General features: G+C 42.0%; 3 protein-coding genes across 3 annotated transcripts; 1 reads left to right on the top strand and 2 right to left on the bottom strand.

The window, feature by feature from the left end:
- Positions 1-4,662: 4,662 nt before the first annotated feature.
- On the bottom strand, positions 4,663-7,709 carry LOC109857181. Its single transcript, XM_020433264.1, has 3 exons — positions 7,490-7,709; positions 5,439-5,734; positions 4,663-4,819 (listed from the first exon to the last, which is right to left on the bottom strand). Exons 1-3 carry the CDS (start codon positions 7,655-7,657, stop codon positions 4,663-4,665), a joined length of 621 nt encoding a protein of 206 aa, XP_020288853.1. The 5' UTR covers positions 7,658-7,709.
- A 2,911-nt stretch (positions 7,710-10,620) lies between these two features.
- Positions 10,621-21,825, bottom strand: LOC109857180. The gene is made up of 4 exons (XM_020433263.1): positions 21,688-21,825; positions 20,439-20,619; positions 17,190-17,420; positions 10,621-10,769 (listed from the first exon to the last, which is right to left on the bottom strand). The coding sequence occupies exons 1-4, from the start codon at positions 21,823-21,825 to the stop codon at positions 10,621-10,623; spliced, it is 699 nt and encodes a 232-aa protein (XP_020288852.1).
- Positions 21,826-22,078: 253 nt separating this feature from the next.
- LOC109857175 lies at positions 22,079-26,954 on the top strand. The gene is made up of 5 exons (XM_020433255.1): positions 22,079-22,151; positions 22,268-22,394; positions 22,894-23,078; positions 23,635-23,742; positions 26,628-26,954. Exons 1-5 carry the CDS (start codon positions 22,123-22,125, stop codon positions 26,761-26,763), a joined length of 585 nt encoding a protein of 194 aa, XP_020288844.1. The 5' UTR covers positions 22,079-22,122; the 3' UTR covers positions 26,764-26,954.
- Positions 26,955-27,552: the final 598 nt, after the last annotated feature.

The following is a 27,552-nucleotide window of genomic DNA, read 5'->3' as shown; positions in this document are numbered from 1 at the left end:
AGTATATATAAAACTGTCTGTCAGAGAAAAAGATCATCAAATAATGGCAGCCGTGTTGTCAACAACTTCGTCATAAAATCTTCGGCAAAAGCTCGATATAAGCTTTAAGTGGACGACCGTTTCGTTCCGAGGAGTTACGTTTCGCACAGCGTGGCGAGTAAGACACACACACACACACATACACACATACATACACACACCATTTCCTTTAGAACAAATATCAGAGAAACGTTCTGGCGCTCGCTGTCATCAAGCACCGGCGTAACGACGCCGTTTAGACGCTTCCGATCATAGAAAGTACAGTTTCAATTCGACATTTACGAAATCGACATTTTGCTTCACGCAGCGTGAGCAAATCGGCACAAACGGTCTCGTTTTCATAACCGAACGAGATCCGCGACGTAAAATTTTCTGTGTCCATGTACAAAAGCTTACGTACAAAAGCGTATAACGCGTCTCTCGTGTGCGTGAGATACTTTTACTTCGGTCTCTCTTTTCCACTCTTTTCTTTTTCCGTGTGTGAAATTGATTCGCCGCAAAAGGTCGCTAGGTCGACCGCGAATGATTCCAGACGATAGCCGACGAATGCTCAAGGTTTCATCTCTTCTGATGGATTTCCGTCGAATTCGAGGGAAATTTCGAGAGGGAAATAACGATGGGGCGGAGAGACACAAGTGGAAGTGGGAGATCGAATAGAACGGAATTGGATGTGCAGCGATTAATTTATACGGCCGGTCTAATGTCGGAAGTTCGTACTTAAAAGCAGAATAAAATGAGCAAAACGATGACGTAAATTGCTTTATTAAAATTAATCGAACGGAATAGAAAAACATTAAAATTGCGACCTTATCCTACCAGAAAAAACGTGTGCAAAAAATCACAATCGATTCTCTCGATATTGATCGCAATTATTGTATTTTCTTGCGAATTTTAACATTAAATTATTATTTTGTAGACTTATATTGAAAAAGGTCTAATTCGAAAACGTTTTATATTAGCTTGCTTAAATAAAGTAACACACTATTACATACACATCATCATCAGCGTTTTGCTTCAAACAGCCATTGTCAATGACTTAAGTTTATTTATTTTTTAAAAAAATCTGAAGCTGACTACACTCATCATCATTTATTAATTTATTATATATTTATACTATTATACCTTATATTGTATTAAATGTATTATATATATACTACGGCGAGAAAGAGAGAGTGAGAGGTCACTGACTTCGATCGCGTGACCGCGGCGGGGTCATTGACCTCGGTCGCGTGACCGCGGCGGGGTCATTGACCTCGGCCGCGCGACCTTGGCGGGGTCACTGACCTCGGCCGCCGGGCTGCGGCGGGGTCACTGACTTCGGTCGCCGGGCCGCGGCGAGATCACTGGTTTTGGTCACGTAATTACGGTATATATATATATGTATATATATAATATTATATATATTTTACATATATTATATATTATGTATAGAATATTATATAGAATATATATAATATTTTCTTTTTTATTCTTTTTTCTGTCACGTCCTTTACTTGAGTCACGTTTTTAAAGACACGTGACTTTAGTCTCCTTTAGTTTTCCTTTTTTTTTTATTTTTTGAGTTTGATTTTCATGCGTTATTTCTGACATTTCTTATATGTACATTATATGTATTATATGGTTTGTAAGACGTATACATATATATTAGCTGTCATCGCGGTGACAGGTTAAGTTTAAATGGCACAACACGTTAAAATAAAAACATTAACAGCGTGCGCATAGCGTGCCGCCTGTGTTGTGCTTAAAAATTTGGTTTAATAAGTTAAGACAATCCGATTTAAAGTCTCAACACTTTAATGTTGCCTGGAAACTTTTGACTTTTGGCTCCGACAAAACTCAATATATCGCCAAAACGGTGATGGCAATTCGCCCGTTCGCTCGAGATATACGTTATATGTATCAACAAACATCTCCATCTGTCAGTCATGTGAATCGAATGATGCCATCATATCCATGCAAATTTTTTTGCCGACAAGCAAACTCGCAATCTCCACCCAATGTCAGGTAATATCTTTTCTCTTGCGAGGGGAAAGTATTGGCGTCAGAGAGCGGATGTGTCGCGGCAGTAAATCGTTTCTATTCACTACGACCGCTTTAGAGACAAGCATATCCTGTCGAATGAGGAGCACGCGTAAATGTCTTCGTACAATTCTCAACGAGGGGTGAAGCTGAATGTACCGACAATTTGAAAAGGAGCTGTAAATCCATAGCGTTTCGTTTTTTATGTCGACGGTGAAAGTAACATCGGCGTCCTTTTTCCTAAAAAAAAAATTCTTTCAAAATTTCTTTAGAGATCTCCGAGGGAGAAATTTATACACGTGCAGAGTCATCACACCTATCGTTTTATATTAACTTTGTGACGTTTATCAATTACATTCGTAACATCTAATTAGTTGGCAATAAATTATATTAAATATACATTCGCGAATTAAAATTTACAGTAAAATTATTTAACAATAATAATAATTACGGATAGCTGATTGATTACCGGTAGTCAATCAGTCATCAGATTACTTACAATTTAAGTTTGAAATATTAATATGTGATATGTGTGTGTGTTTAAAATATTAATTGCGACACACGCGTAATTGGTTGATTGCACAAATCGAATTTATAAAATAAGTTAATTAGTGCTGTCCTCTTCTCTTGTTCCCCTAACTTCTTAACGTACCAAACAAAGGGAAGTTTGAAAAAAAAAAAACGTATCACTACAATCAACTCGGCGAACACAAATGCGCCGGCAACATTAGTTGAAAATTTCGCGGACACCTTCTGCGCCGCCGAAGAAGATGAAAACTTTTCCGATCAAATTTCGCTTTCTCCTTCCATCCCCTCCCTCTCTTCCATCTCCTCCTGTGTCTGTTGGCACTGCGCGAACTCGCAAATATCTTTTGGAGCGAAGTAGACACACGGGCGAGCGCGGCCATTGCGAGTCGTGAAACAAAATTCGCAACCTGTGCTCCCAGAAAAATATATACTCGTTTAGCGTTTCCGCACGAAATGGCGCATAAAACCGCGTGTTTACGAAGCCCCGGAGGAAACGAGATTTTCACAAGGTAGCGGGAACAAGCGCACAGTGCGACACAATAAAAGATTATGGCAAAGAAATCGTTTCGCCAGCTTGTAACGCGCTAAGAGCGGTTCTCCGAATGCCGTACAAGTTCACGACTACGGTTTTCGGGATTTCTCTTTTTTTCCTTATCCAGATTTATATTTGAGATGTGGTGGAATGTTCAATTCTCGAATGTGTTCTTCGTGACGAGGGTAGATACGCACATTGATATTTATTTCGGAAAGACTCGAGTTTACTCCGAATAAATTAATATCCGTATATATATATATACAATTAACTATGTGGTGCACGTCTATTATCTAATAATTAGGCCGGCAACCACATGCATCGCGTATGGATGCGGATGCGGTCGCAATATGTGCATCATTATGGGAAATGTACATATAAGCACGTGTGCACGTGAATATATATATATATGTGCATATTCGTGAGCGCGCGCGTTGAATTAAGATCAATCTGCCGAGATTGAATTCTGTCACTTAAAGATGCGGCTCCGCACAAGAGACGTTCGAGATAAATCAAATGTGTTGTATTTGAGAGAATACGTAAATTCGGAGAATAATTTTCGATATACATTATTAGTTTTTATCTTGCTGAGCGCGCGTATACGCACAGATACATATATATATCACATATATACGTACGCACACATGCAAACACTTTTCTCTCCTCAAAGAGAGATTCAGTTTTCGCGATCAAAAAGAAAAAGCGTCGAGTAAAAAGGCAATCTTAGCAGCTTCGCGAACGAACGAATAAAGAAATCGCTTCTCGCGTAAAACTTCCAACGAGCTTTTCTTTTGGTTGATTATACGCGCCGTATAGTAGTATAACGGAAAAACCGGGATAAACTTCAGAGGACCCTCCTTCCTCCCCCTCCCCCTCCTCTCCTCACTTCTTTCGGTTCCTGATGCCGAAGATTCTTTAATATCGCATGCCGGGTGAAATTTCACCCGCCGAAACCCCATCGTGTGTTTTCTTTCCGCGGCGCGCTCTCTCAGGAAAATGAAACTGCGCGAAATCAAGAAAGGAAAGGAATGCCAATAGGAAGAGGCGCGAGAAAAGCGCGTGGAAAACGCGCTTTTTCGCGATCTCTACACATCCTCGGAAACGACGAAAAACACCGGAGCGCGGAGATGGATTGTTCTCGCGCGAAGGAATCTCTCGCTGCCGAGTAACGGCGACAATTTATTGAAATTCTAATTATAATTGATAATTGTACATATTATTTTTTTTTTTTTTGTCACAGGTGTCTGTAAGGAAATTATCAGCAAACTACCTACTCACCTTATATTTTTAAGAAACGCGATGTTTAATATATTCTTGTTACAAAGTCTTTTAAGAAAACTATCTGACAAATCAACGCGTTGTATTATACAATCGTGGACAGTTGGAGCGCGACATTGAGAATATTGTGTTCCTTGTTTGCAAATCGCGTTTTTAACGGCGCGTTGTTTCTGGACTCTTGAATCTGTATTTTACGATATTATTCGACAATCCTAACGTTTCCATTCGATCGGCGCATCGCTGCTACCAGAGATTTTCATCCGGCCTCACGTGATCAACGTGGAAAACACGTCGAGCACACTTCTGCGGCATTCCGGATAAAGGGCGTGGCAGTTTTCGCCCTCCGCTCGCTCGCCCAGCCACTCGGCCGCCCGATATTCCCGATCCTCGTACTCGTCGTATTCTTCTTCCGTGCTGGACGGCCTGGAATCCCATGGAATTTCGCATATACGGGTTTTGGTCCCGCGCGTGAAAAATTACAACGATCCCGTCGCGCGCGGAAAACGAACGCGGAAAGGCCGCGGATGCAGCTTTTTATCGGAGAAAACCCGAGCTGTGTGTTTGATGCGGTGTTTATTAAATACCGTCGCCGGCGTGACATTACACGTTCGCGTGTAATTGACGTTACGCGGGCAAGACGGAGTTTCATCGACCGGCGCCGCGCGGTCAATCGATTTTTCTCACCGAACGCTGCCTCGATTATCAATAACGTTTTTACTCACATATTGAAGGAATTTATCTCGAAGAATGTGAAACACTTGTTAAATACATTTTTGTCAAAAATTGAGAGAGCAAAAATAAAATTAACATTTAATTTAATTTGTTTTAATTGCGCGAAGAAAATAAGCGGTTCAATATAAAATTAGTTTTTAATTAATTGATATTATATATTTTCAAAACTTAATTTGCAATTAACGTGTAATTTAATTTATAATAAATGTTTGTTTTTGAAATGTTTACTTTAAAAAAATTCGCAATTTCCTTTACGACGCGCAAACTTCGAATGTATTCATTTTTCCAAATAATCCGTCAACTCACTTACTTGAGAAAAGTCTGCAGCAACTGTCCGAGCAGACCGTGATGAACGTCAAATGGAACGTGAGCGACCTCGCAAATGGCCCTCAGTAAACACTCTTTGCCGCCAAAGCCGTACGTGACCATCACCTTTTCGAACATCTTGTAAAAGCTCCATCTGCTTTTACTGGTTCGTGTATAATAAACTCCTGGCTCCGTGAAATCTGTGGCGTTGGTCGGCAAGGCGTATACCATTTTCGTGAACACACCCACGATTACGCTCTCCCGATCCAGCTGCAACGGAGTTCCCAAACCAAAGATCAGCTACAAACGCGAAAAGAGCGCGTAAATTTTTTTTCCACTTTGTATATATTCCAAGTGAAAATTAAATTGTCGCAATCTGCATTTCCGTCAATTTTGATGCCATTTATAATTAATGTGATTACGATCAGGTGTGTAAAACTCAATAACTTTGAACTCGGTCTCTTCTCATCCGCACAGCTATTATTCTAAATCAATGAGATCATCAGGCATCGTCGTTCAACGTTTAACCATTTAACATGGCTAAACATTATCAGCCGCGCGCCGCGTCGATAGAATGTGATGGAGGTCGAGCATTGCGTCGGCACTAGCGGCGTCGCGACGCGTTAATTATTTTCGGCCCGGCCATAAAGCGACGCGATATAGTTGTTTCCTCTTCTCTCTCTCTCTTTCTCTCTCCCGCTGTACATATGCGGCGCAAACGACGGGGACAGGAGGAGGATGATCGCGATGAATCGCGGCTGCATGCGGATTCCGGATGATCGGTACGAAGTTCATCCAATTTCCGTGCCGGCCTCGCGCGGACCGCCCCTCGTATGAATTTCCGATAAAACCGCAAATTTCCGCGTAGAATCGTTCCGGAGTATCTGGGCGGCGAGTAAAACGCGCGCCAGAGAGTACGACGGCCTCGTCGGAGAGAAAATGCACGCCCAGGCGAAAAAAGGAACCGACACGCAGTATTTCTTCCTCCCGGGAGGTGGTGGTTGTCGGGCCGGCAAACAATACCCGCCCGAGTCCGACATTATGCGCGAGTAATTGATTGCGAGAGCATGGCGAGAGCGTGATTCCCGGCGCAAGTGCCTCTCGCACCGTTCGACCGGGGGCTGTTCTTTCGCAATGGGAAACTCCTGAGTGTGATTTTCAGCATTATCGCGTCTATAATATCCCTTTCGGATACAAATACCTGATCGTGATCTTTAAATCTGCGAATAAATGAAGATATTGTTTGTTCTTTATTTTACATACGCAAACACACATAATTTTCACTTATCGAAAGATCGAAAATATATCTCGATGATTCGGAACCAAAATTACTTGATATTTTTCATGAAAAAACTTAAGTTCATCAGCTCGATCGCGTCTTCAATTAGCGCGAGTAATGAAAGTCACCACCCACCTCCGGTGGTCTATCGCCGGTTTGTGGAATGTATCGATCTCGTTCGCCGGCTCTCAGCCGACATAAAAACGCTTTTCACGGATCCCGCACAAAACCCATGGTTGAATCTCGTTAAACTGTCCTTCGCAGGCACATCGTCGCGGCACGATTCGCCGTTGGAAATTCGCGGTTTTATCAAAATTCATATGCGCGCCGGAGCAACGTGTCGCGAACGGAAAAACCTGTATCCATTTTTGTACATGTGTTGTCCGTCTCTTGCGCGTCATACCATACCGGTCTCTTGTCAGCTGTCGTGGAAATTGAATGAACCGCGAAAAGATCACGTTTTGTTGCACGCTCGTCGGAGCTGTCAAAACGGCTGTCTAATAATTTCCCACCGATATCAGCGCGATTTAATTAACGACAAACACGAAAGTTACCCCGTTTTGATTTCATGCGAGTAACAAATTATTATTGGTCGTTTCGGCGACGCTCGCAATTAATTGTCCGCATAATGAAAAAAAAAAAAAAAACTGTGGCAATTTATTGTAATAAATAAATTAATCTCGACCACGCGCTTTTAAGTTTGAGAAGTAAAATTGTTGAATAATAATAATTCTAAAAACTGTACAGTTTTCATTTCATCAATCAGCATTACGTACCAGGATCGTGGACGGATCGGGAAAAGTGAGACTCCTTTTCGGTCTGTATTGTGAAATTTCGTCGCTCGTTTTGTTTGTCTCGCGAGCTTTGTCTTCCGTCCGGAGGCATTTCCCGATGCGGATCGATTGGCAAAACAGAAGCAGAGCGAGAACAACTGACTTGATCATTTTCTGAAGTGCGACCGCGCCGAGAGACAAGACGAGAGGTTTTGCCCCGATTAAACGACGACGTCAAACTCCGTAGGTACCAAACTGGATTGGTTTGAGGCATCGTTTTCGTGTGTCGCGCGCGCGCGGGAACCGTTAAACACACCAGCGCAAATGTTTGCGTCGTTTCCCGGAGAGTTGCCACCACGCCACGAATTGCCGCGACGGGTTCGAAGACCCGTAACGCCCGCTTATGTAATCCAACGAGCAATTCCCACCAACAACGCATGCATAATGACCGGGAGGTTTCGTAATGCGTCTCGTCGACATAGACGTGGTTCGAACAAATATTTGAAATCTCGTGACAAACGCGCTCATACAGAGCGCTGCATATGTACAGAAATGGTGTGAAATTACACGCGACGGGCCTCCGTTAATATCTAAGTTTACGGACAGGCTACGCGATAACAAGGTCGGGAAACTTACGCGACGAGAAGAGGATCATCTCTCTTCTTCTTCGCACCGTGTGCATGCGATGAGCGTACGAGGATTTTGTCCGGATTTTGGAAAGCTTTGCGCAATAAAAAAAGTGAAGAATATGTATCAGCAAATAGATCAACTATTTTTTTTTTTTTTTTAATTTCGCTGCAGTCAATTGTGTGCGCGATAAAAAAAAAATTACTTAAACGATAAACATTTGTTTCGATATTAGAAAACATTAACGGTAGCAACTTGTAAAGCACATCTTTGACGACGTAACGCCTTCTTCAGCGTTCTTTTCGATCGTGTGATCTCTTTAGACAACGAGAGAGGACAGAATGCAGGATACAATGGGCAAAATCGGCGTGAGGCTAAAAAATAAATGATTACGTAACAGGATACACGAGGTATTTCTGAAACAAAAGAAGACGTATGCGAGGTCAGTTTATCACGCTGGTCAACAATGGCGGTATTGGAGGATCCATTTTCCACAGTAGCTCGGTTGTACGTGCCAATTCACAACTACGAATTGAAAAAAAAAAAAAAAAAATCACTTATTGTTCGTTCGCAGCACCTTAGAAGTGCTTGAAACACAAGCGAATTAAACATCGGAAATTCAGATTCGGTTCAAATCAATTTTGCATATATTGACGCGCATTAATATAAATAATAATAATACATTATTGTATCAGATCTAATAATGTTCAATTATACGTAATCTCTGTTAATCTATAATATGGAAATGCAATAATAGATAGATGATTAGGTATTATCAGTTACATTTGAAATATGTATATATATATATAATACATCGACAGCTAAAATTTATAAACATTACGTGTATTAAACTCACATTTTCATTGCGAGTTACTAATCCGTTTATGGCTGGTCGATAGTGAATCTCACCGAATGGTTTGGAGACGATGTAGGAAGTTGAATCGTTTTCTTTTTACACTTGCTCCTACGACGGGGAGGAACAAGGATATATAAATATATACTCAACGGGGGTGAGTTTTATTACGTCGTTCTAAAGTTGTAATTCAATTCCGTTGCAAGATCCAGTACATTTCCACGTGAACTAAGCCAATTTCTCTGTCCAGTCGATGGATCCGAATAGCCTCATTTGATTGCGAGACTAAATCGACAAGCTGGTACATGTATATGTACGTGTTCACACGAAGAAGTTTGTAATGTTAAAAAACATTTAATTTAGTTATAAATAAGTATATTATAAAAAAAAGTAATAAAAATATAACGATAAAATAACGCTTGATATAACACACAATATAATAAAAATTATAATAAAACGGTGTTGTAAAAAAAAATATATGAGGGTTATATAAATCTCTATATAGCGCTCTTATATAACGTTTGTCTTCTCTCTCTCTCTCTCTCTATATATATATATATATATATATACATATATTGTCGCTTTCATGATATCGAGACCTTGAACCCTCGTTGAAGACTCTTCAGCGACAGGTGCTTACTATTTTTTTTTTTTTTTTTTTTATTACACAATCGCCAGCTGAACTCGAATCACCGAGTCATATTTTCTACGTCACGTTCTCCATATATAATATGCGCGTGTGCGTGGGCTTGTGGTCGGATTATGATGGGATGTTTCCTGAGACGTGAGTTTATTACTCGCGGGAGAAAAAGCTCCCGGCCAAGCGCGTTTCCATCAGCCTAAAAAAAACAAACGCTCGATCGAGCGGATACAATAGCGCAAGTATTGCGGCGGAAAAAAAAAAAAAAAAAACAAATATCGGGGATTTTTTTTTATTTATTAGTTTTACCTTTTGTTTATTCGAACAAAAAATTATTAGCGGTATTACCGATTTTTTTAATTGCACTTCTCGCGACAAAGCGACCGGACATATAGACAAGATTTATTACTGTCGCCGAATGTTTCTGGAGGGATATCCAGCGCACGTAGTGCTCCGGGATGTGCGCGAGCTCACGGAAGTCGGTTATATGAGCTCGAGACGATCGGCGTTCTGGAACTGGATATTACAAATATTAAGGATCAGGACAATGGGCAAGACAAAAAAAAAGTAAACGAACGAAGAAAAAGAAAGAAAGAGAGAGAGAGAGAGAGGCGAGCGAGTGGACGCGCACGGGGTCGAGAAATATAAAGAACGCTTGCGACTGAACGTGATGCAGTTATCGGGTGTTATTGCCAATACTCGCTGCTCGATAACAGGTGCGCGCGAAGAGAAAACGGCGCGCCCTGAAATTTATAGAGGCCAAAGAGACCGGCCACTAATCACCATGCGGTGCAACGGAACTGTTATTAAAAGAGATATATACTACGTTTTCGTCCGCAATCTTTGGTAATTTCTTTTCTACGATGTTGCGCGCGCTTTATTTTTCGACGCGCGACGTGATTTACATTTTTTTTTTTCGGTTATATACTCGCAACAAGTTAAATTTTTTGCGTTGATGCTTGAGAGCGCTAAAAAGTAACAACAATTCTTCTAGAACGACTCTCGGTTATTATTCTATTTCGGTAAAATAATCCAAGAGGCTTTCCGTGCACTCCGAAAATAAATCGTCACATCTGCCGATCCGTCCCTGTTGTCCCGCGATCTCGGCAGCGCGATACTCTTGATCGAAGACGTTCCTGAGCGGCTCAGATGTGGTTGAAGGCCTGAAAAAAACATGCGTACTGTTGGATGCAACGAAATTGTGTCCGATTAAAGTACGGTTTCTACTACTTTCTCGTGCAAATAAATAGTCGTTAACACGTTTGCCATGCTATGACAGCTGTTAAATATGTTTTTAAGAGAAAGACGTTGTGTCGTAGGTGGAACGCAATCGCAGTTCTGCTTATTCTGAACAAACGTCTTATGCGCGCGCGCGTTTGCACGAGGCTCAGATACGCGAACAACAGTTCTCGTTTCTAAGCTGCGACAATAGAACGGCAAACGTAACAGTTCCTTAATCGCGAGGCTACGCTCGCGAAATCTAGCTGAGATTATTCCGCTACTTGTTGGGATTAACGCTTACGTGAGGAAAATATGAGCGAGCTGCGCAGTCAGCGTGCGGCTCCGTCTGAAAGGCGCCGCCGCGGCCTCGCAAATAGTTTTTAGAAGACAGGCTCTGCCGGAGCGCGTAGACTCGAAGGCTGACTCGAGGATTTCGTACAATTCCCATCTGGATATTAAGGTTGCTTGAAAAAAAAAAGAAAAAAGGAAGAAACAAAACCGTGTGTAGAAACTCGAAAGCTGTCGGGAAGAGATAACGATATTCTTTGTTCTTCTCTTTTTCGGAAAACAACCGTGAAATCAAAATTTCACGCCAAATTTATTCGTCGCGCAAATCTTCTCTTCGCGCAAACTCGCAGATAATCGTTTATTTCTCCCATATTATTATAAATAATAATAAATTTTCGTCGCCGAGGTAATATTTACGCACGCAGAAGAATATATATAAAAACTCTTTTTATTAATTTATGCAGAGCTTATCTTAAAGGGTGGGCGTGCTTATACTTTTTTTTTTTTTTTTATTATTATTATTTTTTCTTCTCGCGCTCCATCTGAAACGGGTAATATCCCGAAAGATATATCCTCAAAGGCCGTCCAGGCGTCCGGAGATCAAACGCCATAATTCATTTCGAGTCTGATATTCCAAGTATAGCGTAAGACGATACGGCAAAAGAAATGAGAAAAAAAAAAAAGATCTGAGAGAGTGGGGGAGGAACGTTCTATACGTTAGGTCGGATTAACGAGATCAAAGTGAATGGGAGAGTCCTTTCGATAAAGGACCAGGATTAACGTTCATTGTGCCCAGGACGGTAGACACTGGGCTACGCAACAAGAGTGGCCTTATTAACATGTAAAAGGAAAGAATCCCCCTCTCGCCTTATCCCGGCGTTAAGCCTCGTTCTCTTCTCGGTCCTTGAGATCCGAGCATACTCGTCAGATTTCGAGAGACTCTCTCGATACACCTTGGTAACTCTTGCATCTTGTCACAATCTCGCGTTTTTCTCGATATATTTACGAACGTAATTTTTTTTTCCCGTGTGTTTCGCGTCGATATTTTAATACCCTTGTATACGTATGTGTATAAAAAAAAAATAAATAAATAAAAACAACCAAACGAATAAATAATGATTTTCTGAAAAAGAGTCAACGAGAGTCGAGAGTTAATTTCGCGCGTTGCGTGCGCAATAAAGAAACGACGATACCTTCGGCATTTGGTGGTGGGGAAGCGTCATTTCCATCTGGCTCCGCACGTCGGCTGATCGATCTGTCATAACGGACGTATGGATCTGTCAAGTACGAGGCGTTGGAAGGCAGTAGGTAATTAAATTTCATCACATAGCCAATAATCATGCTGACGTCAACCTCCATGGGTAAACCGAGGCCGAGGATTAACTGGAACGATTTTCAAATATAGAAAGGTGTCATCGATCGTTTGCCACAACCAGAGATCGAGTCTCTCTCTCTCTCTCTTTTTCTCTCTCTCTCTTTCCGCGTCTTTCTCTCTTCCTCTCTACCGCCGGCGATCGACGTTTCAACCGCACGAAATTAGATTGGAAAATGGATGTCTCCGAAAACTCCGTGATTCTCCGTGCGACATAGGGAATCACCATCAAATACATTTGTCGTCGCGATCGTTCAGAAACCAATCCCGTACGTAATTCAATATACAGCGAGTAGTATAAGTTTCGTTTTAACTTTCAGTTACTTACCGGAGCCTCGCGAACGACAATTCGAGTCGGTTAGACAAAAACAATCATTTCTCTGCTCAGTTTTTTTTGAATGAAAAATATCTCTTTAAATACCTGCATTCTCGTAACCGCGTATGGTTTGGACGGCGGGAAGACCAGGTATCTCTTATCGCGCGCAAGTTTGCGGCCGCTTTGAAATGAAGCGATACCATAAACATTGTGCAGGCACACGCACAGAACGGCGAGCGAAAATTCACGGCGGACTCGCATCCTTGCAACTTTGTCGTCGGGACTGACGCGGTTCGGCGCGGCTTCGCGCGTTCGAAAAAACGCGGCCGAGAACGCGCGCGCGCGCTAATTATCGCAAATTAATTAACGCCCAGTTAGTTCGACCGTTGGCCGCGAACTGGATAATAAACGGAAGCGCTTTCTTCGCTTTAACTTTGTTGTAAATACCCCATAAAAATTTGATCAGCACCCGGAGTTTGACGTAATACGTACGTCATCAACGTTTGCGTGATCTATATATGTGTTGGCAGCGTTCGAATTTCATGCAGTTCGCGATCTATCCGCGCGCGATTATAAGAGAGAGAGAGAGAGAGAGAGAGAGAGAGAGAGAGAGCGACATGTCGGAACATAAATTCCCGTCGATGGTAAGTATCGAAAAATGCTCGAGATTAAAGTTGTTGGGAATCATGAAAGCCCCGCTATTTAAAAAGCTGCGCTCGTCGACCCACTTTCCGAGCATCCTCCTGCCGCACCTCTCGCGAAGAGTCGGGTCGTCGATCGCTCTATCGTTAATATCGAAGCTGAGAGTAATAACAAGCGGCCGGGCAACACTTCTTCGTCCGTTTTTCGCTCAATATTAAAAATCGTCCGATGCCGATAGAATACACTTTGCTCGGCGTAAAATACACTCAGAACAGAGAAAAAAAAATATCTCAGTAAACATGTAAAAGAGACGAAATGATATTCGTTTTTCCCACACGTGTACGTACGCGCGCGGCGATCGCGTTCGTATCGTGACGTTTGTTTGCGCGCCTTTCCTTTGTGTGTATCTGTTAAATTTCGTGTTCACGAGAAAATAGATACGTCACGCAGACGATGCTCTTTCCCCTCCCTCGTTACCCGCGCTCTTTCCCGAGGGAGTTGATTATACCGGTAGAACGGCGATATCGGCTCGTGTATCGGCGACCGAAGGATGGCAGGATATTCCTAGGAAGGGATTGGGAGTAAAGAAGAGTAACCGAGGAAACGTGGTTATGAAAGGTGATTATCGAAAAACTCGGCAGCGTGCGAGCTCGATAAGCTCGTCGCGAAAAACTGTCTTCAATCCCCCGGCTCCCGCGGAAAACGAGGTGGTTTTAATGCGGCGCATTTCAACAGACGGCGAATGTTAGGAGAAATCTCATAATGATAAAAGAAAGGAATCCATAACCGCGTGGCGAACTAGTGTCGACAAAGATTATATCTCAGGCTTATGTTCTTTTAGCGAATATCGTCTTGTTTCTCCGCATTCCTCTCTGCATATCGCACAAAGTTTCCAGTATCCAAGTACTCTCCTTTTTAATTAAATCGATTGACTAAACTTACCCGATTGAAAAAAAAAAACTCGATAAACTGCACTCGCACGCTTGATAAAGAAAAAAACGGCGTTTGCGGTAAGATTGTGTTTTTCAGTAGAAAAAGAAAGCTTGCGGTCGGACGCGCTTAGTAGAGAAATTCACTTGCGGTCAGACGCGTTTGATGGAAAAAAAAGACACACTCTGTGTGGCGAGACACACGGGTCCGGTTTCCGTCAAACGATAATTAGCACGTAATTAGCGTTTGGTTGCGCAACGAATTAAGCTGTTTGAAGAAGCAATTTGACAGATGAGTGCCGCATGCGAATATCGTTTCGAGAATCGCGGAAATTCGCTCTTCGTCATTCCGCGAGAAAGAGAGGAAGTTTCGTGCTCGTGTGTGCCAAATGCGTCGAGCGAAAGGCGATGCCTAATATTTTCTCACGAGCAATCACATAAAATCTCATGATCGCGAGAGAAGAAAGGAAACTAGCTCGGTAAATACGTCGTCGGCGCGCCGAATGTAAGAAAACGAACGGGAGGAAAAACGATTCCAACTTTTTCCAGCTTGAAACGTTTCCAGCTCGCGACGCGAGAGCTTTGCCGACGCGATCATTTATCTTTTCCCAATACAACGGGAAATATTTCCGACGCCTCAAACATAAACGAAGCACAAGTTACGGTTTTTTAGGGGAAAGCACTGAGAGATTTTCAATAAAACTTGAAGTAAACTTTCTTAAACAAACTCTTCGCGAAAACGTCGGACAATTTGATAACGATCTTCAGAAAAAAAAAATTTGCTTTATCTTTGCGTGCCGCGCGTTGCGAAACAAAAATCCATTCGTTGAAGTTTACGATTGTGAAAAAAAAAAAAAACGTAAATAAACATAAACGTGTAAATAAAAGATGCGAAATAAATTACGCGTTCTAATAAGAGCGAAATATATTGCTGCAGAAGGTACACGGTGCGGAGATCGATAGACGCGTCGTAAAATTTCACTTATCTTTACACACGATCCGTTTTCTCTAGATTCTTTTGCTGTACGTAATGCAGTATAGCGCGATTAAAATTAAAGCGCTGTACGCGGTCATCTTTGCGAGATTACAGAGCCAGAAGCTTTTCATTCTGTGACATTTCTGCCGCGGGAAACGGCACTAGTTTAAACGACTCGGAGCTCATCGCATAAAAAATAACATCGAATTAACTCCAGCGAGGACTTTTTTTTTTTTTTAGAAATGAGCTTTCTCCAACTAAATCGGAGCTTTCTGTCACGCTGACAGTGTTGTTTTACAATTTCGCGCAGATTTACACATAATGTATGCACGTCATTCCGATTACGCAAGGCTTAAAGTGTAAAAATACGAAGAATGTTGTTTTGTACTTCGCGCATCGTGATAATTATAAATATTTTTAACCACTTCTCCGTATACAGAATTTTTATTTCACGGATTTTGGACATTTATTTAACGGACCCAAAGTTGTGACTAATTAAATATCCGGCGCTGAAAAAAAAAGAGCTCGCAGTATTCGATAAATTCGCGACCGCGCGTGCAGCGATATTTGGTTTTTAGCTCTCGACGCGGGCGCTGGAGCGCGCGGCGCTCTGCCATCCCCGCGAAATTCTTAATTTAGAAAAAAAATTAAAAAAAAAAAAAAAAAAAAAGGACACGATCACCACTCGAGAAAATTGTGGAAAATTTCATCGGGGCATGAATTCAGCATGATTTACGATGCGCTTATCTGTAACAAAAATGCGAAGAAAAACAAGAAGAGGAGCGCGCGCGAAGCACTTCGCAGAGATAATGCATCGTTCCCTTCATTCGCGAAAGTGGATCGCCCGCTTTTCCACGTTAACGTAGTGGAAAAAGAGGCGCGCGAATGTCCCGTGCGATGCAAAAAATTTTTGTGGAGATTGCAGCTTTAACGAGAGAGCCACGGACTACGACGACGACGACGATGACGATGACGACGACGATGACGACGACGACGACGACGACGACGACGCGACACGGTCGATGGGACGAACTTGCGCAGCTGGTTGCGGAAATGGACAGAAAGTGGACGTCGGGAGTGTATGCGGCTCGTTCTCTTCGCATACTTGGCAATTTCGTCGTGTGTGCACTCTTCGCGGAGTTTTCCTTATAAATTATGCAGCAGAGAGAGTGGGACCGGCATTTTTGCCGGGTATCTTCCCATCGTTCGTGTGTCTCCCTCTCTGTTAGACAATGCTGATCCCGAAGAGGCACCTGAATTTCACCTCCCCCTTCCTTCCGCGTGTTATGTCAGCACATTTGAAGAGCACACAGCCAACGAATTTCGCGGCCGGCGCGCTTCAACCACGCGCGCGCGCGCGCGCGCGGGGAGCTTTTGATGCACAATTCCGCATAAGCACTCTCTCAGCGAGCGCGCACTCGCGCGCTTCCCCTCGCGTTATTTTACTTCGTTATGTGCTCTCTTCTCTCTCAGCAAATACATTAAATAATTACACACGCCAGAGCTTCGCGAAGCATTATATACTTCAGCTCGTTAGAAACGGAAAACTCTTGAACAATTTCCGCTCTTCTGGACAAATTGAATTTATATTCTACAGAGCGACTTAATACAGTAATATTATCTGCAGTAATATATTATCTTAAAACATACAATGCGCGTTTGATACATTCGTTTTTTTTTTGTTTTTTTTTTGTTTTTTTTTTTACTTTTTTGAGCTTGTTTATTTTTTTTTTTTTTTTTAACTTCAAGTCCGAGATCAAAGCAGCTTGGTGAAGTAATCGAGCGGATTGCAGTCGCATTCCGGGTAGAAGCGCGCGCATCTTCCGCGCGTAATCCTACCGAGTTTCTCCGCGGCGTGGTATTCGCGATTCGAGTAGATTTCGTATTCTTCGCGGGTCGCCGACGGCGTCAAAAAGGCGTGCAACAGCTCCCCTAGGAGACCGTGTCCTTTGTCGAATGGATTCGCCGCGGCTTCGCAGACGGCGCGCAGCAGACAGGCCTTACCGGAACCGAGAACGTTCAGCGTGGACTCCAGCATTCCGTACAGGGTCCACCGTGTCGTCGTCCTACCTACGGTGCAAATAAAAAAAGAGGAAAGGTCGTGAAGAACATCTGGACCAAAAATGCTCGTTTTCATGCTCGCGCTTAAACGTTGTGGAAAAAAAAAAACCGCGGGTTTCTTCACGCGAGTTTCCCACGAGGGTTGTTAAGGGAAATGTTCTCGCGTTTATGACGATTGATACGCGAAAACAGCAGAGAACGTTGACCTTAGATATTAGAAAAACTCCATCTTGTTATTACTCGATAATATTCGAGGTATTACAAAGAATTGCAAAAAACAGAAAGAAAATATATAAAATATTCTATGAAATTTAATTTTTCGCGGAAAAATTTTTCCCCGAGGCTTGTTATATCTATCGGTCAAAGTTTATCCGCTAAAATATCAAGATATTTCAAAATTTATCTGCTCCCCGCCGATATCTTTCGAATTTGTCGCCGTCAGATCTGTTACGTCACACACACACACACACACCAAGATCTTTTCGCTCGTAAAAATAAAAACCAGCCGGATATGCGCGATGGTGACAATGACGTTTTCTCCGAACGTGCGTCAATATTACAGGAGATCGTAAAAAAAAAAAAAGAGAGTTGTACACGGGTTACTCGCGGACATTAGCGAGCGCAACAGCACGTTTCTATTAACTACGACGAGACGCGAAAACCGTGCGCGCCGCCGCAACTAGCGGAAGTTCCTTCCGGGTGAAAATGGAGGAAAAAACCTGACTCTGGAAGAGTTCACATCGTAAAAAGGGGGAAACATCTGTGGTAAACAGCCATTCGGCCGTCGCCACTAGAAACGTAGGGCTGTCGTTAGTTAAAAGAACAAGAAAAAGTAGATATACGTCGTCTAAATGAAATACCGCGAACTCTCTCGAAAACCAGTCGGTTGCATTACACCAGGCAGTTCGCCCCCACGAGAGCAGCTTATAAAAGTACAATTTTCGTAGAGTAGACATTCGAAATGGATTTTCAAGTCCGATATGAGCAAAGGTCACAGAGTACGTTGTAGCCGCAATCGCAGCTTAAACAAATTTATGTCGCTTTTTTTTTTCTCAAAACAAAAAAAAACGTTAGCGAGCAAAATTCTTTTTCGAATTTGTCAACTCGCATTGACGTCGTTTTGGGAGATATATGCTTATTTGCTTTGGTTGTTACGAGACACATGTCGGAAAGGAAGAAATATGATAATTTCTGCGCTGCGCGCCAAAAGAATTCGGTCACGATAGATCAAATACGGAAGAGTCGACGCGTTATCGAAACACGATATCAAAGTAAACTCGCGTTGCATTCGACGTTGGTTCGAAAAAGTTCGCATAGTAAAAACACGCGAACTTGTAAAATGAAGAAATAAAAATAATGGAAAAATTGTTTTTTTTTTTTTTGCGGTACGTCGATAGGACACAGAGTGAAGTAATATTGATAAATTTATTCTTTCGTATCTCGGCGCAACTTCGACGCGTTAAGGTAATATATTTGCGCTTATAATGAAAATGCGTCGGATACTTCTTCCCGGAAGTGCTTTCAACTGCCGCGAGAGAAGCGCGCAGGCCAAGTTGCCGCTGATAGAAATTCCAGCAGCTTTCCTCTTTATTCTCGTCACGAGAGAGGCAACTTCCAATAAAAAAAATTGCGCGACCGGAGATTTTAAACCGGATAGGCGTGTATAACTTTCTCGGTATCGTGTTCTACAGTTTCCAAAGAATGCGCCTCGGTCGGGAAATTCTTGTGTCCTATTTTTTTTCTTATTACGGCCAGACACGGCAGCGCCAGTGGATGGTTTTTTTTTTTTTTCCATAAAGAACGTGAAATTAATTATATATCTTGACCGTGAGTCTCGCGAAATTTTAAATAAAAAACTAAAAAAATAAATAAAACGCGCCGTTATTTACTGCCGTAAACGAACTATGTAAAAAATGATCAAGTGTAGACCGTATAAAAATTTTTGTTCCGTGCAATTTTGCAAAATGGCACCAATGTGCACTTTTTCCCTACAAATTAAGGTCGCTTTACTTTGTTTAATCCACCCCGTGGCACCCTCGAGACTCATAAAAGACGATGCGCGCGCATAATGTCTTTTATGAATATATTTCAAAGATAAAGATACGGAAAGAGAGAGAAAGAGAGAGAGAGAGAGAGAGAGAGATCTGCGTATTATATCCCAATGATATCTAGTTTCATATCTTTCTGTATGTCTAATAGACAGATAATTAGTCAACTCAGAGAAACGGGAATTAATCATCACGTCCCTATTTAATATTCTGTTTGCGCGCTTCGATGCGAAACGAACGACTTGAAGCACACGAAAATACATGAAGATGTTACTCATAAGATTTTTGTTGAGCTAATAAATATTTACTATATACGTATGTAAATATATTTCGCACTTGTAAGAAAAACAGTTGCGACAAAAACAAAAATATAAAAATACGCAAGTAAAAAAGCGACGTAACAATTTCTGCATGAATGTACTTCGTTTCGTGAATAATTTTTTACGATTAAATTCTTTGCGTTCTTAATAATTCGCGGCACAGAGATTGCGTGTACACATCAATTAGATCGCATCCGCGCGTAAATCCGGCGTTTTATGCCCGTCGACACTATCGTCGACGCGCGGATACGAACGTTAATCGTGTCCCTCAAATACGTGACTCCGCATTCGTCGCGTTTCATTAAGCCGGCGCTGTGCCGGCCGTGTTTAATTACCTCGCGTCGCTGTTCTTTTTTTTTTTTTTTTTTTTTTTTAATAATTTTTTTTCAGTACTCGTCGCAGTATTACGCGTTTCATTATCGTCCCGTCCGTTACATTTGTGATTTCCGTTTCCGCGCATTTCCGTTTTCGGGAGACCGCATGCCCGCCGGGAAGAACGACTCTCTTCCGAACGCACGAACGCGCAAATGAGAAGGGAAATTACAAACGGGCATAACCAGCGGATTACACGAAGAAGAAGAGAAGGAACGAGAGACGGTGTGGGACGGGCCTCATTTTTATACACGCACGGTTTAAGCCCACACACAGCTGCACTTTACCTTCTCGCCGGCTCGTCGTCCGCGGTAATGCGAAGCCGCTCCCGGATCTTTTTAATCGCGACCGCCGCTGCAGCATAGAGAAGTCCGACGCGTTGTAGGGAAGATTGTAATTGCACTTCAGCACGTAACCGAGAGTCATGGATACCTCGCCCTCCATGGGCAGCCCGAGTCCGAACAGCACCTATGCAAATTTAATTAAACTCTTGGTGCGAGAACTCGCGAGCCATTTCTTTGGCGCGCCTGAGAGAGACGAACGCTGGACAAATATTTATAAAGGAGGCGATAATACTGATAATCTCTCCGGCCGCTCGGCGGCGGATTTCGTATCACGCGGAAACGCGAAATGTGATTTCTTCGGATAAATCTAGTTAGAGAATTAGGATTCATTATACGGAGCGCGTTCCGTTAAATTCGAGGAATTATAAGATCACGGGGGGACGCGCATGAATGGATACGAGCGCAATCAAGCGCGTCATTAATAATCTAATTACGTATAACTGCACCTTCTAACATGATCTCCGCACATCTTCTTCTTCTTATTTTTTTTTTTTTCTCGAGCGCAAATATGTGCTCTTAATTCCAGCTTCTGCGGCAGCTGCTTTTATGGAAAACTAACGGGGCAAAAAAGAACGGATTTCAATCAAATCCAAATCGCGGAGTTCGTTTTTTCAAGACGTTGAGTTTGTTTTTACGTTTGTTGAAAAAATAGCGAGTTGTATTTTCAATCTGTTCTCGCGCGTGTCACGTCGAAGGGAGAGGGAGAAGCTCTGTAAGTCGCGACGAAAAAAAAAAAAGAGAAACCGCACTACTGCATACATAATGTACTGTGCAGAATAATATAAGTGTCATGAAAAAGTAATTCGCAAGTATAATATTTTAATATCGTCACTTTGCAATCTTGTGCGAAGTATATATTCAACCTCCGTCCTTTTTCCCATATGTATAATGTATGAAGTAAAATATATACAGAGCTATATGTATGCAAAAGGATATTAAAAGCTGCAATCAGCATTTCAAACAAATGAAAATGCAATCTGAGAGTAGAACTCTCTCACGTGTGTGTGCACATGTATGAAATTTCGAAATTTTCAATATTATTTATCAAAGAAATCCAAATATATATATATTTGTATATGTATATCAAGTTTTGTACTTAACAACCTAATATCCGAATAAATATTATTTTAAAACATTTCTTTTTTCCACTTGCATATATATTTTTTTTTTACATTTTGTCACTTTTACATACCTGATATCTCGTCTCGCTGTCCTTCGGGTCGGGAAACAAGAGATGTCGACGTTCGCGAAGAAAGTTTATCACTCGGCGATTCGATTTGGCGTTGATGCACGCGAGCATCAGCATCAGTATCAAAGAGACTTTCGTCATCTTACTCTGCACGCGATAATTTCGGGAATTTCGTTGTATCACGAAGAGAGAAAACTCTTTCAGAGTGATTGAATTTCGTGCGCGGAATTGTCGGACGAAAAAAAAAAAAAAAAACGTTCTCGTGGGCACGTTTGTCAAACACACACGTGACTTATAACTGTACAGAGCGAACGCAAACCGCAGACCGGTTTCTACGCGTCTCAACAACGTCGCGAAACAGTTGTCGACAGCGCAAATCGACGCAAAGTTCCACGGGTCCGCAGACTGAAACAGTTTCCGAGCGAATCCGAGCTTGCCATGTCTTCTTGCCGGTCAGAGAAAATCTTGTAAGCTTGTAAAACGTCCTTCCTTTCGCTTCGAGTTACTGATTTCAATTAAATTTGTTGCAAAATAAAATCCAAGAAAAGAGATGAGAGGGAAAATTAAGTTTGTTAATCCGTAGATTTCTCGTACTCAATTTCACGTTGATGTCTTACGGTGTTCTATCCAAGACGGCGAACGCAGACATCGCGGATATTCTACATCGACCCATCAGGAGTCTAACGTTTCCAGAGAGTAGTACTATGGGTGTAAGTACATATATACATATATATACATATATATATATATATATATGTATATATATTTATGTATATATAAAATGTATTATACTTGGCACGATTTTGCTTTGTGAAATATTAGTACAGAGATAATTCTACTTTATAATAAAACCTTACTACATTATTTTATAATAAAAACGTTATAATAAAACGTTATGAAAAGTAAGTGTTTAAATGATATAAAAACGTCGGTGTTTAATTAAATTGACTTCATTAAATTGTATTTAATATTAAAAAAAGGTGAGTATTAAATTAAACTTAAATCAGTGATTTATTACCGCAACGTTTAGTTTCTCTTTTCTAAATTTTCTAATCTTTTGTCTTTTTATTTTTTTGAGATATTTCTTATTTGTTGGAATTTCGATTTCGGGGGCTAAGACCTTGTTCTCTCTGAAAAAAACTTTCGCAATCGCGCGAGGAATTCCGAGATAAAAGAAAAGTCGCACGGCGATTAACGTTTCTCTTACAGATCTTCGTCGCTCTCGCTGTGCCACTCGAGGATCCTCTAAATTCGGTCTCTTTGTCGTACTTCTTTGAAGCCAGCTACAACTTACCCCCGAACGTAACGTACTTCGAGCCTTGGGCGCGTAAAAGAAGAAAGCGAAATATCGACAGAACCACGATCTATCAGGTTCTGGAAAGTAAATTCGAGAGGTAAGTTTGCAAACACACAAATCTACAAACTCTAACTTTCTTAATCCTTAATTACCGACGTAAATCCTGTCGCGTATAATTATCGTTTTATTCGGAACTTAACTGACGTACGTAAGTACGTAACACGCGCGAATAAAATTGACTGATTATCCGCCGGCAATTATCGTGAATCAACGTGTCGTGAACGACGTGGATAGCATTTAGATAGAAGTTTTATGGAGAACGTCACGATCGCGCGTGTCGCGACAGTGTTCGGAACAGAAGGAAAATCAGTGGGAGCTTCGAGGCAAATGTACTCCCGGCTCCATTTTACGAGCACTTGGGGCGGTCTGGGAATTGCATTACATATGTCTTGGTTCGAGGTCTTGTGCGCGTCGACGATGTAAGTGTACGAATTACATGCGCACACGAGACAGAGCCTTCAATCCGGTATTTAGAGAATCGTAAAGCGCAAAGTAAACAGACCGCAACCGACAGCGTACGATCCGATTCTTCGACTCCGGGATTCCTTGCCCCATCTCTCTCTCTCTTTTCCTGATTTTTCCCTCTGCCGTAGCTACGGGCATCCCGGAAGGCGGTGTCTGCTGAGAGCAATCTGCGAGACCTCGGAATTTCCGCTTCGGCACAACGGGATGATCGGCGACATCGTGCACGTGATTTTTACGTAAGTTCCCACATTGGCAGGAAAATAAGAGGTCGAGATAGAGTTTCCGCAAAACATTATTATCTCTCATACAACACAAAGAGAGAATTAAACCATTTTTATCGCTTTATATAAAATAATTGTTTTGCGAAAAAAAACATGCAAAAAATTATTGTGTCAATTTATATATCGAAAGAAAAATAATGCGATTGAAAACTGGTAAAAATATTCGTGAACTTTTCGACTATTCTTCTTCTGTTTTTGAGACACAAACGATCTCCTCAAATTCTTGCTTACTTAGCTCGGTAATGATTCTTAATTCATCACTCGGCGACGAGAGTCGCGCTTAAACAATTAACGGTCTATTATACGCGTCTCGACAATATAAGATCCCCGGTTAATAACTTGCGATATTCTGCCTTTCGTCGCGCCTCGGTATTGTTCGTTTGGAGCGGTAAAACGCGCCGAAAGGTTTGCGGACGCGAATTTTCTCTTTTCCAAAAGAGAAAAAAAACCGGAAGAGAAAGAGAGAGGGAGAGAGAGAGAGAGGAAGAGCCGCTCGCGGGCTTTTTTCCGGGCACGGCGTTCCAAGGCGCTGCAAATTGGAGTAGATATGCGCTGTGGAAAAGCAAATTTGGCTTCCTCGCAGCAACTCTCTCTTCGCCCAACCTCTATAGAGAGACGTGCATCCGTTCTCCGGCTCCGTTTTTCGACTCCGCTTCTCTCCGCGAGCGAATAAGCTCTTCAACCAGGAACGTATGAATAAAGGACACGGACCCGCGGGCGAAAACGACATTGTCGTCGTCGTCATCGTCGTCGTCGTCGTCGTCGTCGGCGTCGTCGTCGGCGTCGTCGGCGTCGTCGTCGTCGGCGTCGTCACCGACGTCGCCCTCCGCGACGAACGAACGGGAAGTTTCTCCTTTCTCCCTGCACAATCGCATAACGCGTTGATGAATTGCGCACCATGAAACGCCGTTTTTTTTTTTTGTTTTTTTTATGAACCCAAACTTCTCCTCGCACTTTTGTATGTTTTTCTCCAAACTTTTCGTTGCGTTTCTTAAAAATCTTACAGCGAATAGAAAGATAAGAACTCAAAGCGAGTTATCGAAACTTCTCGCGTCGATCGCCGAAGAAATTGCGAATAATAATTTTTTATCTAACTCTTTCTCGCAACACACTTGACTCTGAAAATGCGACAATAAAAATTCTTCGACCATTTTTTTGTGAGATGACGCCAACAACAAAACGCATATTCCGACTGTCTCTCTCTCTCTCGTGTGGCTATGTTTTTTTGATAACTCTTGCGCAAACAAGAAGCTCCGTTTCGCGTTGCGCGCGCGAGGCTCAAAAATCGTCCGCGCAGGAACAGCAGGAAAACGGAGCACAAAGGAACGAAGCTCGTACCTACTGTGTCTTCATTCTTAGCGTCGCCGCGCTACGGCGTACGTTGATGCATTATTACACCCGGCCCGGATGCATCTTCATCTTTATGACTGGCGAAAAGAAAACGTGAAATTATACCGAGAAGCTCTCCGTCTCTCCGTTTCTGCAAATTGTCGCGACGAGAAAAATCCTCGTCGATCCTTCAGAGCGATAAAATGAAACAAACGCGCCGTGAAATACGATTTACTCTGTATCAACATTCAAACTAATTTCTTGAGTTAACATTACACACGACAAGAGTTCGCGCTCGTCCTCCTCGCGTTATTCAATGTATACACTGACGTTATTAAAATTTTCTGTCTTTTGGGATTTGGCACATAGTAGTTCTCTACTACCGCGTTTTTCATCCCGAGGAATCGTAAAATATTTCGTCGCAGCGCGAGACAACAAAGTCGCGGAGTTACACCCGTCTTGAATTTTAATAAAGCCGGTAATAAACTTTCGAACCGAGCTAAACTTCTCGTCCGAACGAGAGCAGGACATTGTTACACGACCATCGGATGTGTACCGGGACACATGGGATGTGTCCTATCTTCTCGTGAGAGAAAAAAGAACTCTTAAGAAATGTTTTCGTGTGACGGAAAATATTTCTCATGCGTTTTGTGTATCGCCCGAGTCAATGTTTTCAGGATTTATCATTTCTCATCGAAGAGAGACCCTCGGTTTTTCCGGAAACGATCGCGAGGGGAGAGAGAAATAGATGAAAAAGCGCAGAAGAGAAACGAACAAGAAACCAGGGCGAAATAAAATTCCAATAAATTCCGATTGCGCATCGTCACGTGTGTCGTATCAAAGCAACAAGAACAACATAAAAAAAAAATGAGAATCGTTTTTTCTTGAAAGATGACGATTATTGTTGTAAGAAGATCCGAAAAGCTATTTTTATTTTGGCCGTAAAGGCTCTACATCGAGGGCGAGAGAGAGAGAGAGAGAGGGAGAAAGGTAAACGAACAGAATCGCGAAATTGCGGAAGGTTCCTTTCCTCCAGCTCATTATCCGCGAACGCGGTGCGGGCGCATTATCAAGCTTGCGCTCTCTCGCAAGGAGAGAGCTTTCAGCCAATTTGCGGAAAAAAATTGTCCCGCGATCTTCGGTGAAGTCAAAGCGCGCGCTCTTCCCTGTGATGCATCTTTAAACAGAATTCTAATCACTCGGGCTTTATTAACAAGCGAACTGAAATATTTGACGTTACGTAAATTGGAAGCACGTATATATAGAGCGCGTCGCAATTTAAAATATACACTACTTCGTTTTCTCTCGTTAGTTTTCTCTCTGGGAGAATTTCCGTACGAATTGGTTTCGTGAATAAAATATGTAGGTTTGTCGATAATAAAACCGAACTTTCGTATATATATAAAATAATTGGATTATCCGATACATAAGTACCTATATATACATCGGGCACGAGTCAAGAGTCAGTGTTTTATAGCAGTTCAATATAGAGTAAGGAATCATGTTTTCAGCCCGAGTGCTTCGAGAAACGAGGAACTGCCGCAAGATGTTGTCGAGGCCGAGCTGGTTGGCCGCAATGGAAGTTGCTCCAAGTATCAACCCCAATGCCCGCTGGGACTCTTCGACTTGATTGGAGTCCTCGTGTGATCCCTGAAAAATCGTCGCAGTTTACTGTATCGCCGCTCGCGCGAAACAAACACTCTAATTGCGCCGGGCTGTTGGAAACCGGCCATGTGTGTTGTCGAACGTAACACACTCTCTCAGTGTGGAAACCTCAGTCATCTTTCATTCATTGGACAAAGAGAACGTAGTCCGATTGAAGGACATTTCGCCAAAAGAATATCGAACAATCTCGCAGATGTATTTATAGATGCGGTACATGTTTAAATTAGCGCATAAGGCAATTGTATAAATCTAATTTTTTTAAATAAACTATTATTACGTACGCGTAATGCCCAGGAAAAAAAATCGTATGAACAAATTCTGTATCTAGTTGTGATTTGCAATCAATGAGATCGTCTCAGTCGCATCATATATGATTCATGTATAATTAGATACAAAATTTGTTTACAATACAATTAGATACAACTATAAATGTAAACTTGTCTAGATATAACTAGATATAAAATTTGTCAATATGACCTTTTTTCTCGGAAAGTGTTTTTCGTTCAACAATTCTTAGCTTTAAAACTTTCTCGTATAAAATCCTTAATCCTCAAATACACACGACTGCAGAAACAGGTCAGTTTGCGCGACACAATATAGCAAACTGAAAGTCTTTTCCGAAGTATATCCGGCTATTTTCGTAGTTTATTATATCCACCGGAGAGCCTTCTGCGCAGTGCGCAAGTGGAACCGGCACAAAGAAAAAAAAACGACAAACGTATTATCGAATTATCGCGGGGAGCGAGCGTATTTATATACCTATATTCCGCT

The sequence above is a fragment of the Pseudomyrmex gracilis genome, unplaced genomic scaffold (genome assembly GCF_002006095.1).
Source record: "Pseudomyrmex gracilis isolate BER0280 unplaced genomic scaffold, ASM200609v1 scaffold_149, whole genome shotgun sequence".
NCBI lineage: Eukaryota > Metazoa > Arthropoda > Insecta > Hymenoptera > Formicidae > Pseudomyrmex > Pseudomyrmex gracilis.
Note: the sequence above shows the minus strand (reverse complement) of the source record. Positions and strands in the feature narration are given on the sequence as shown.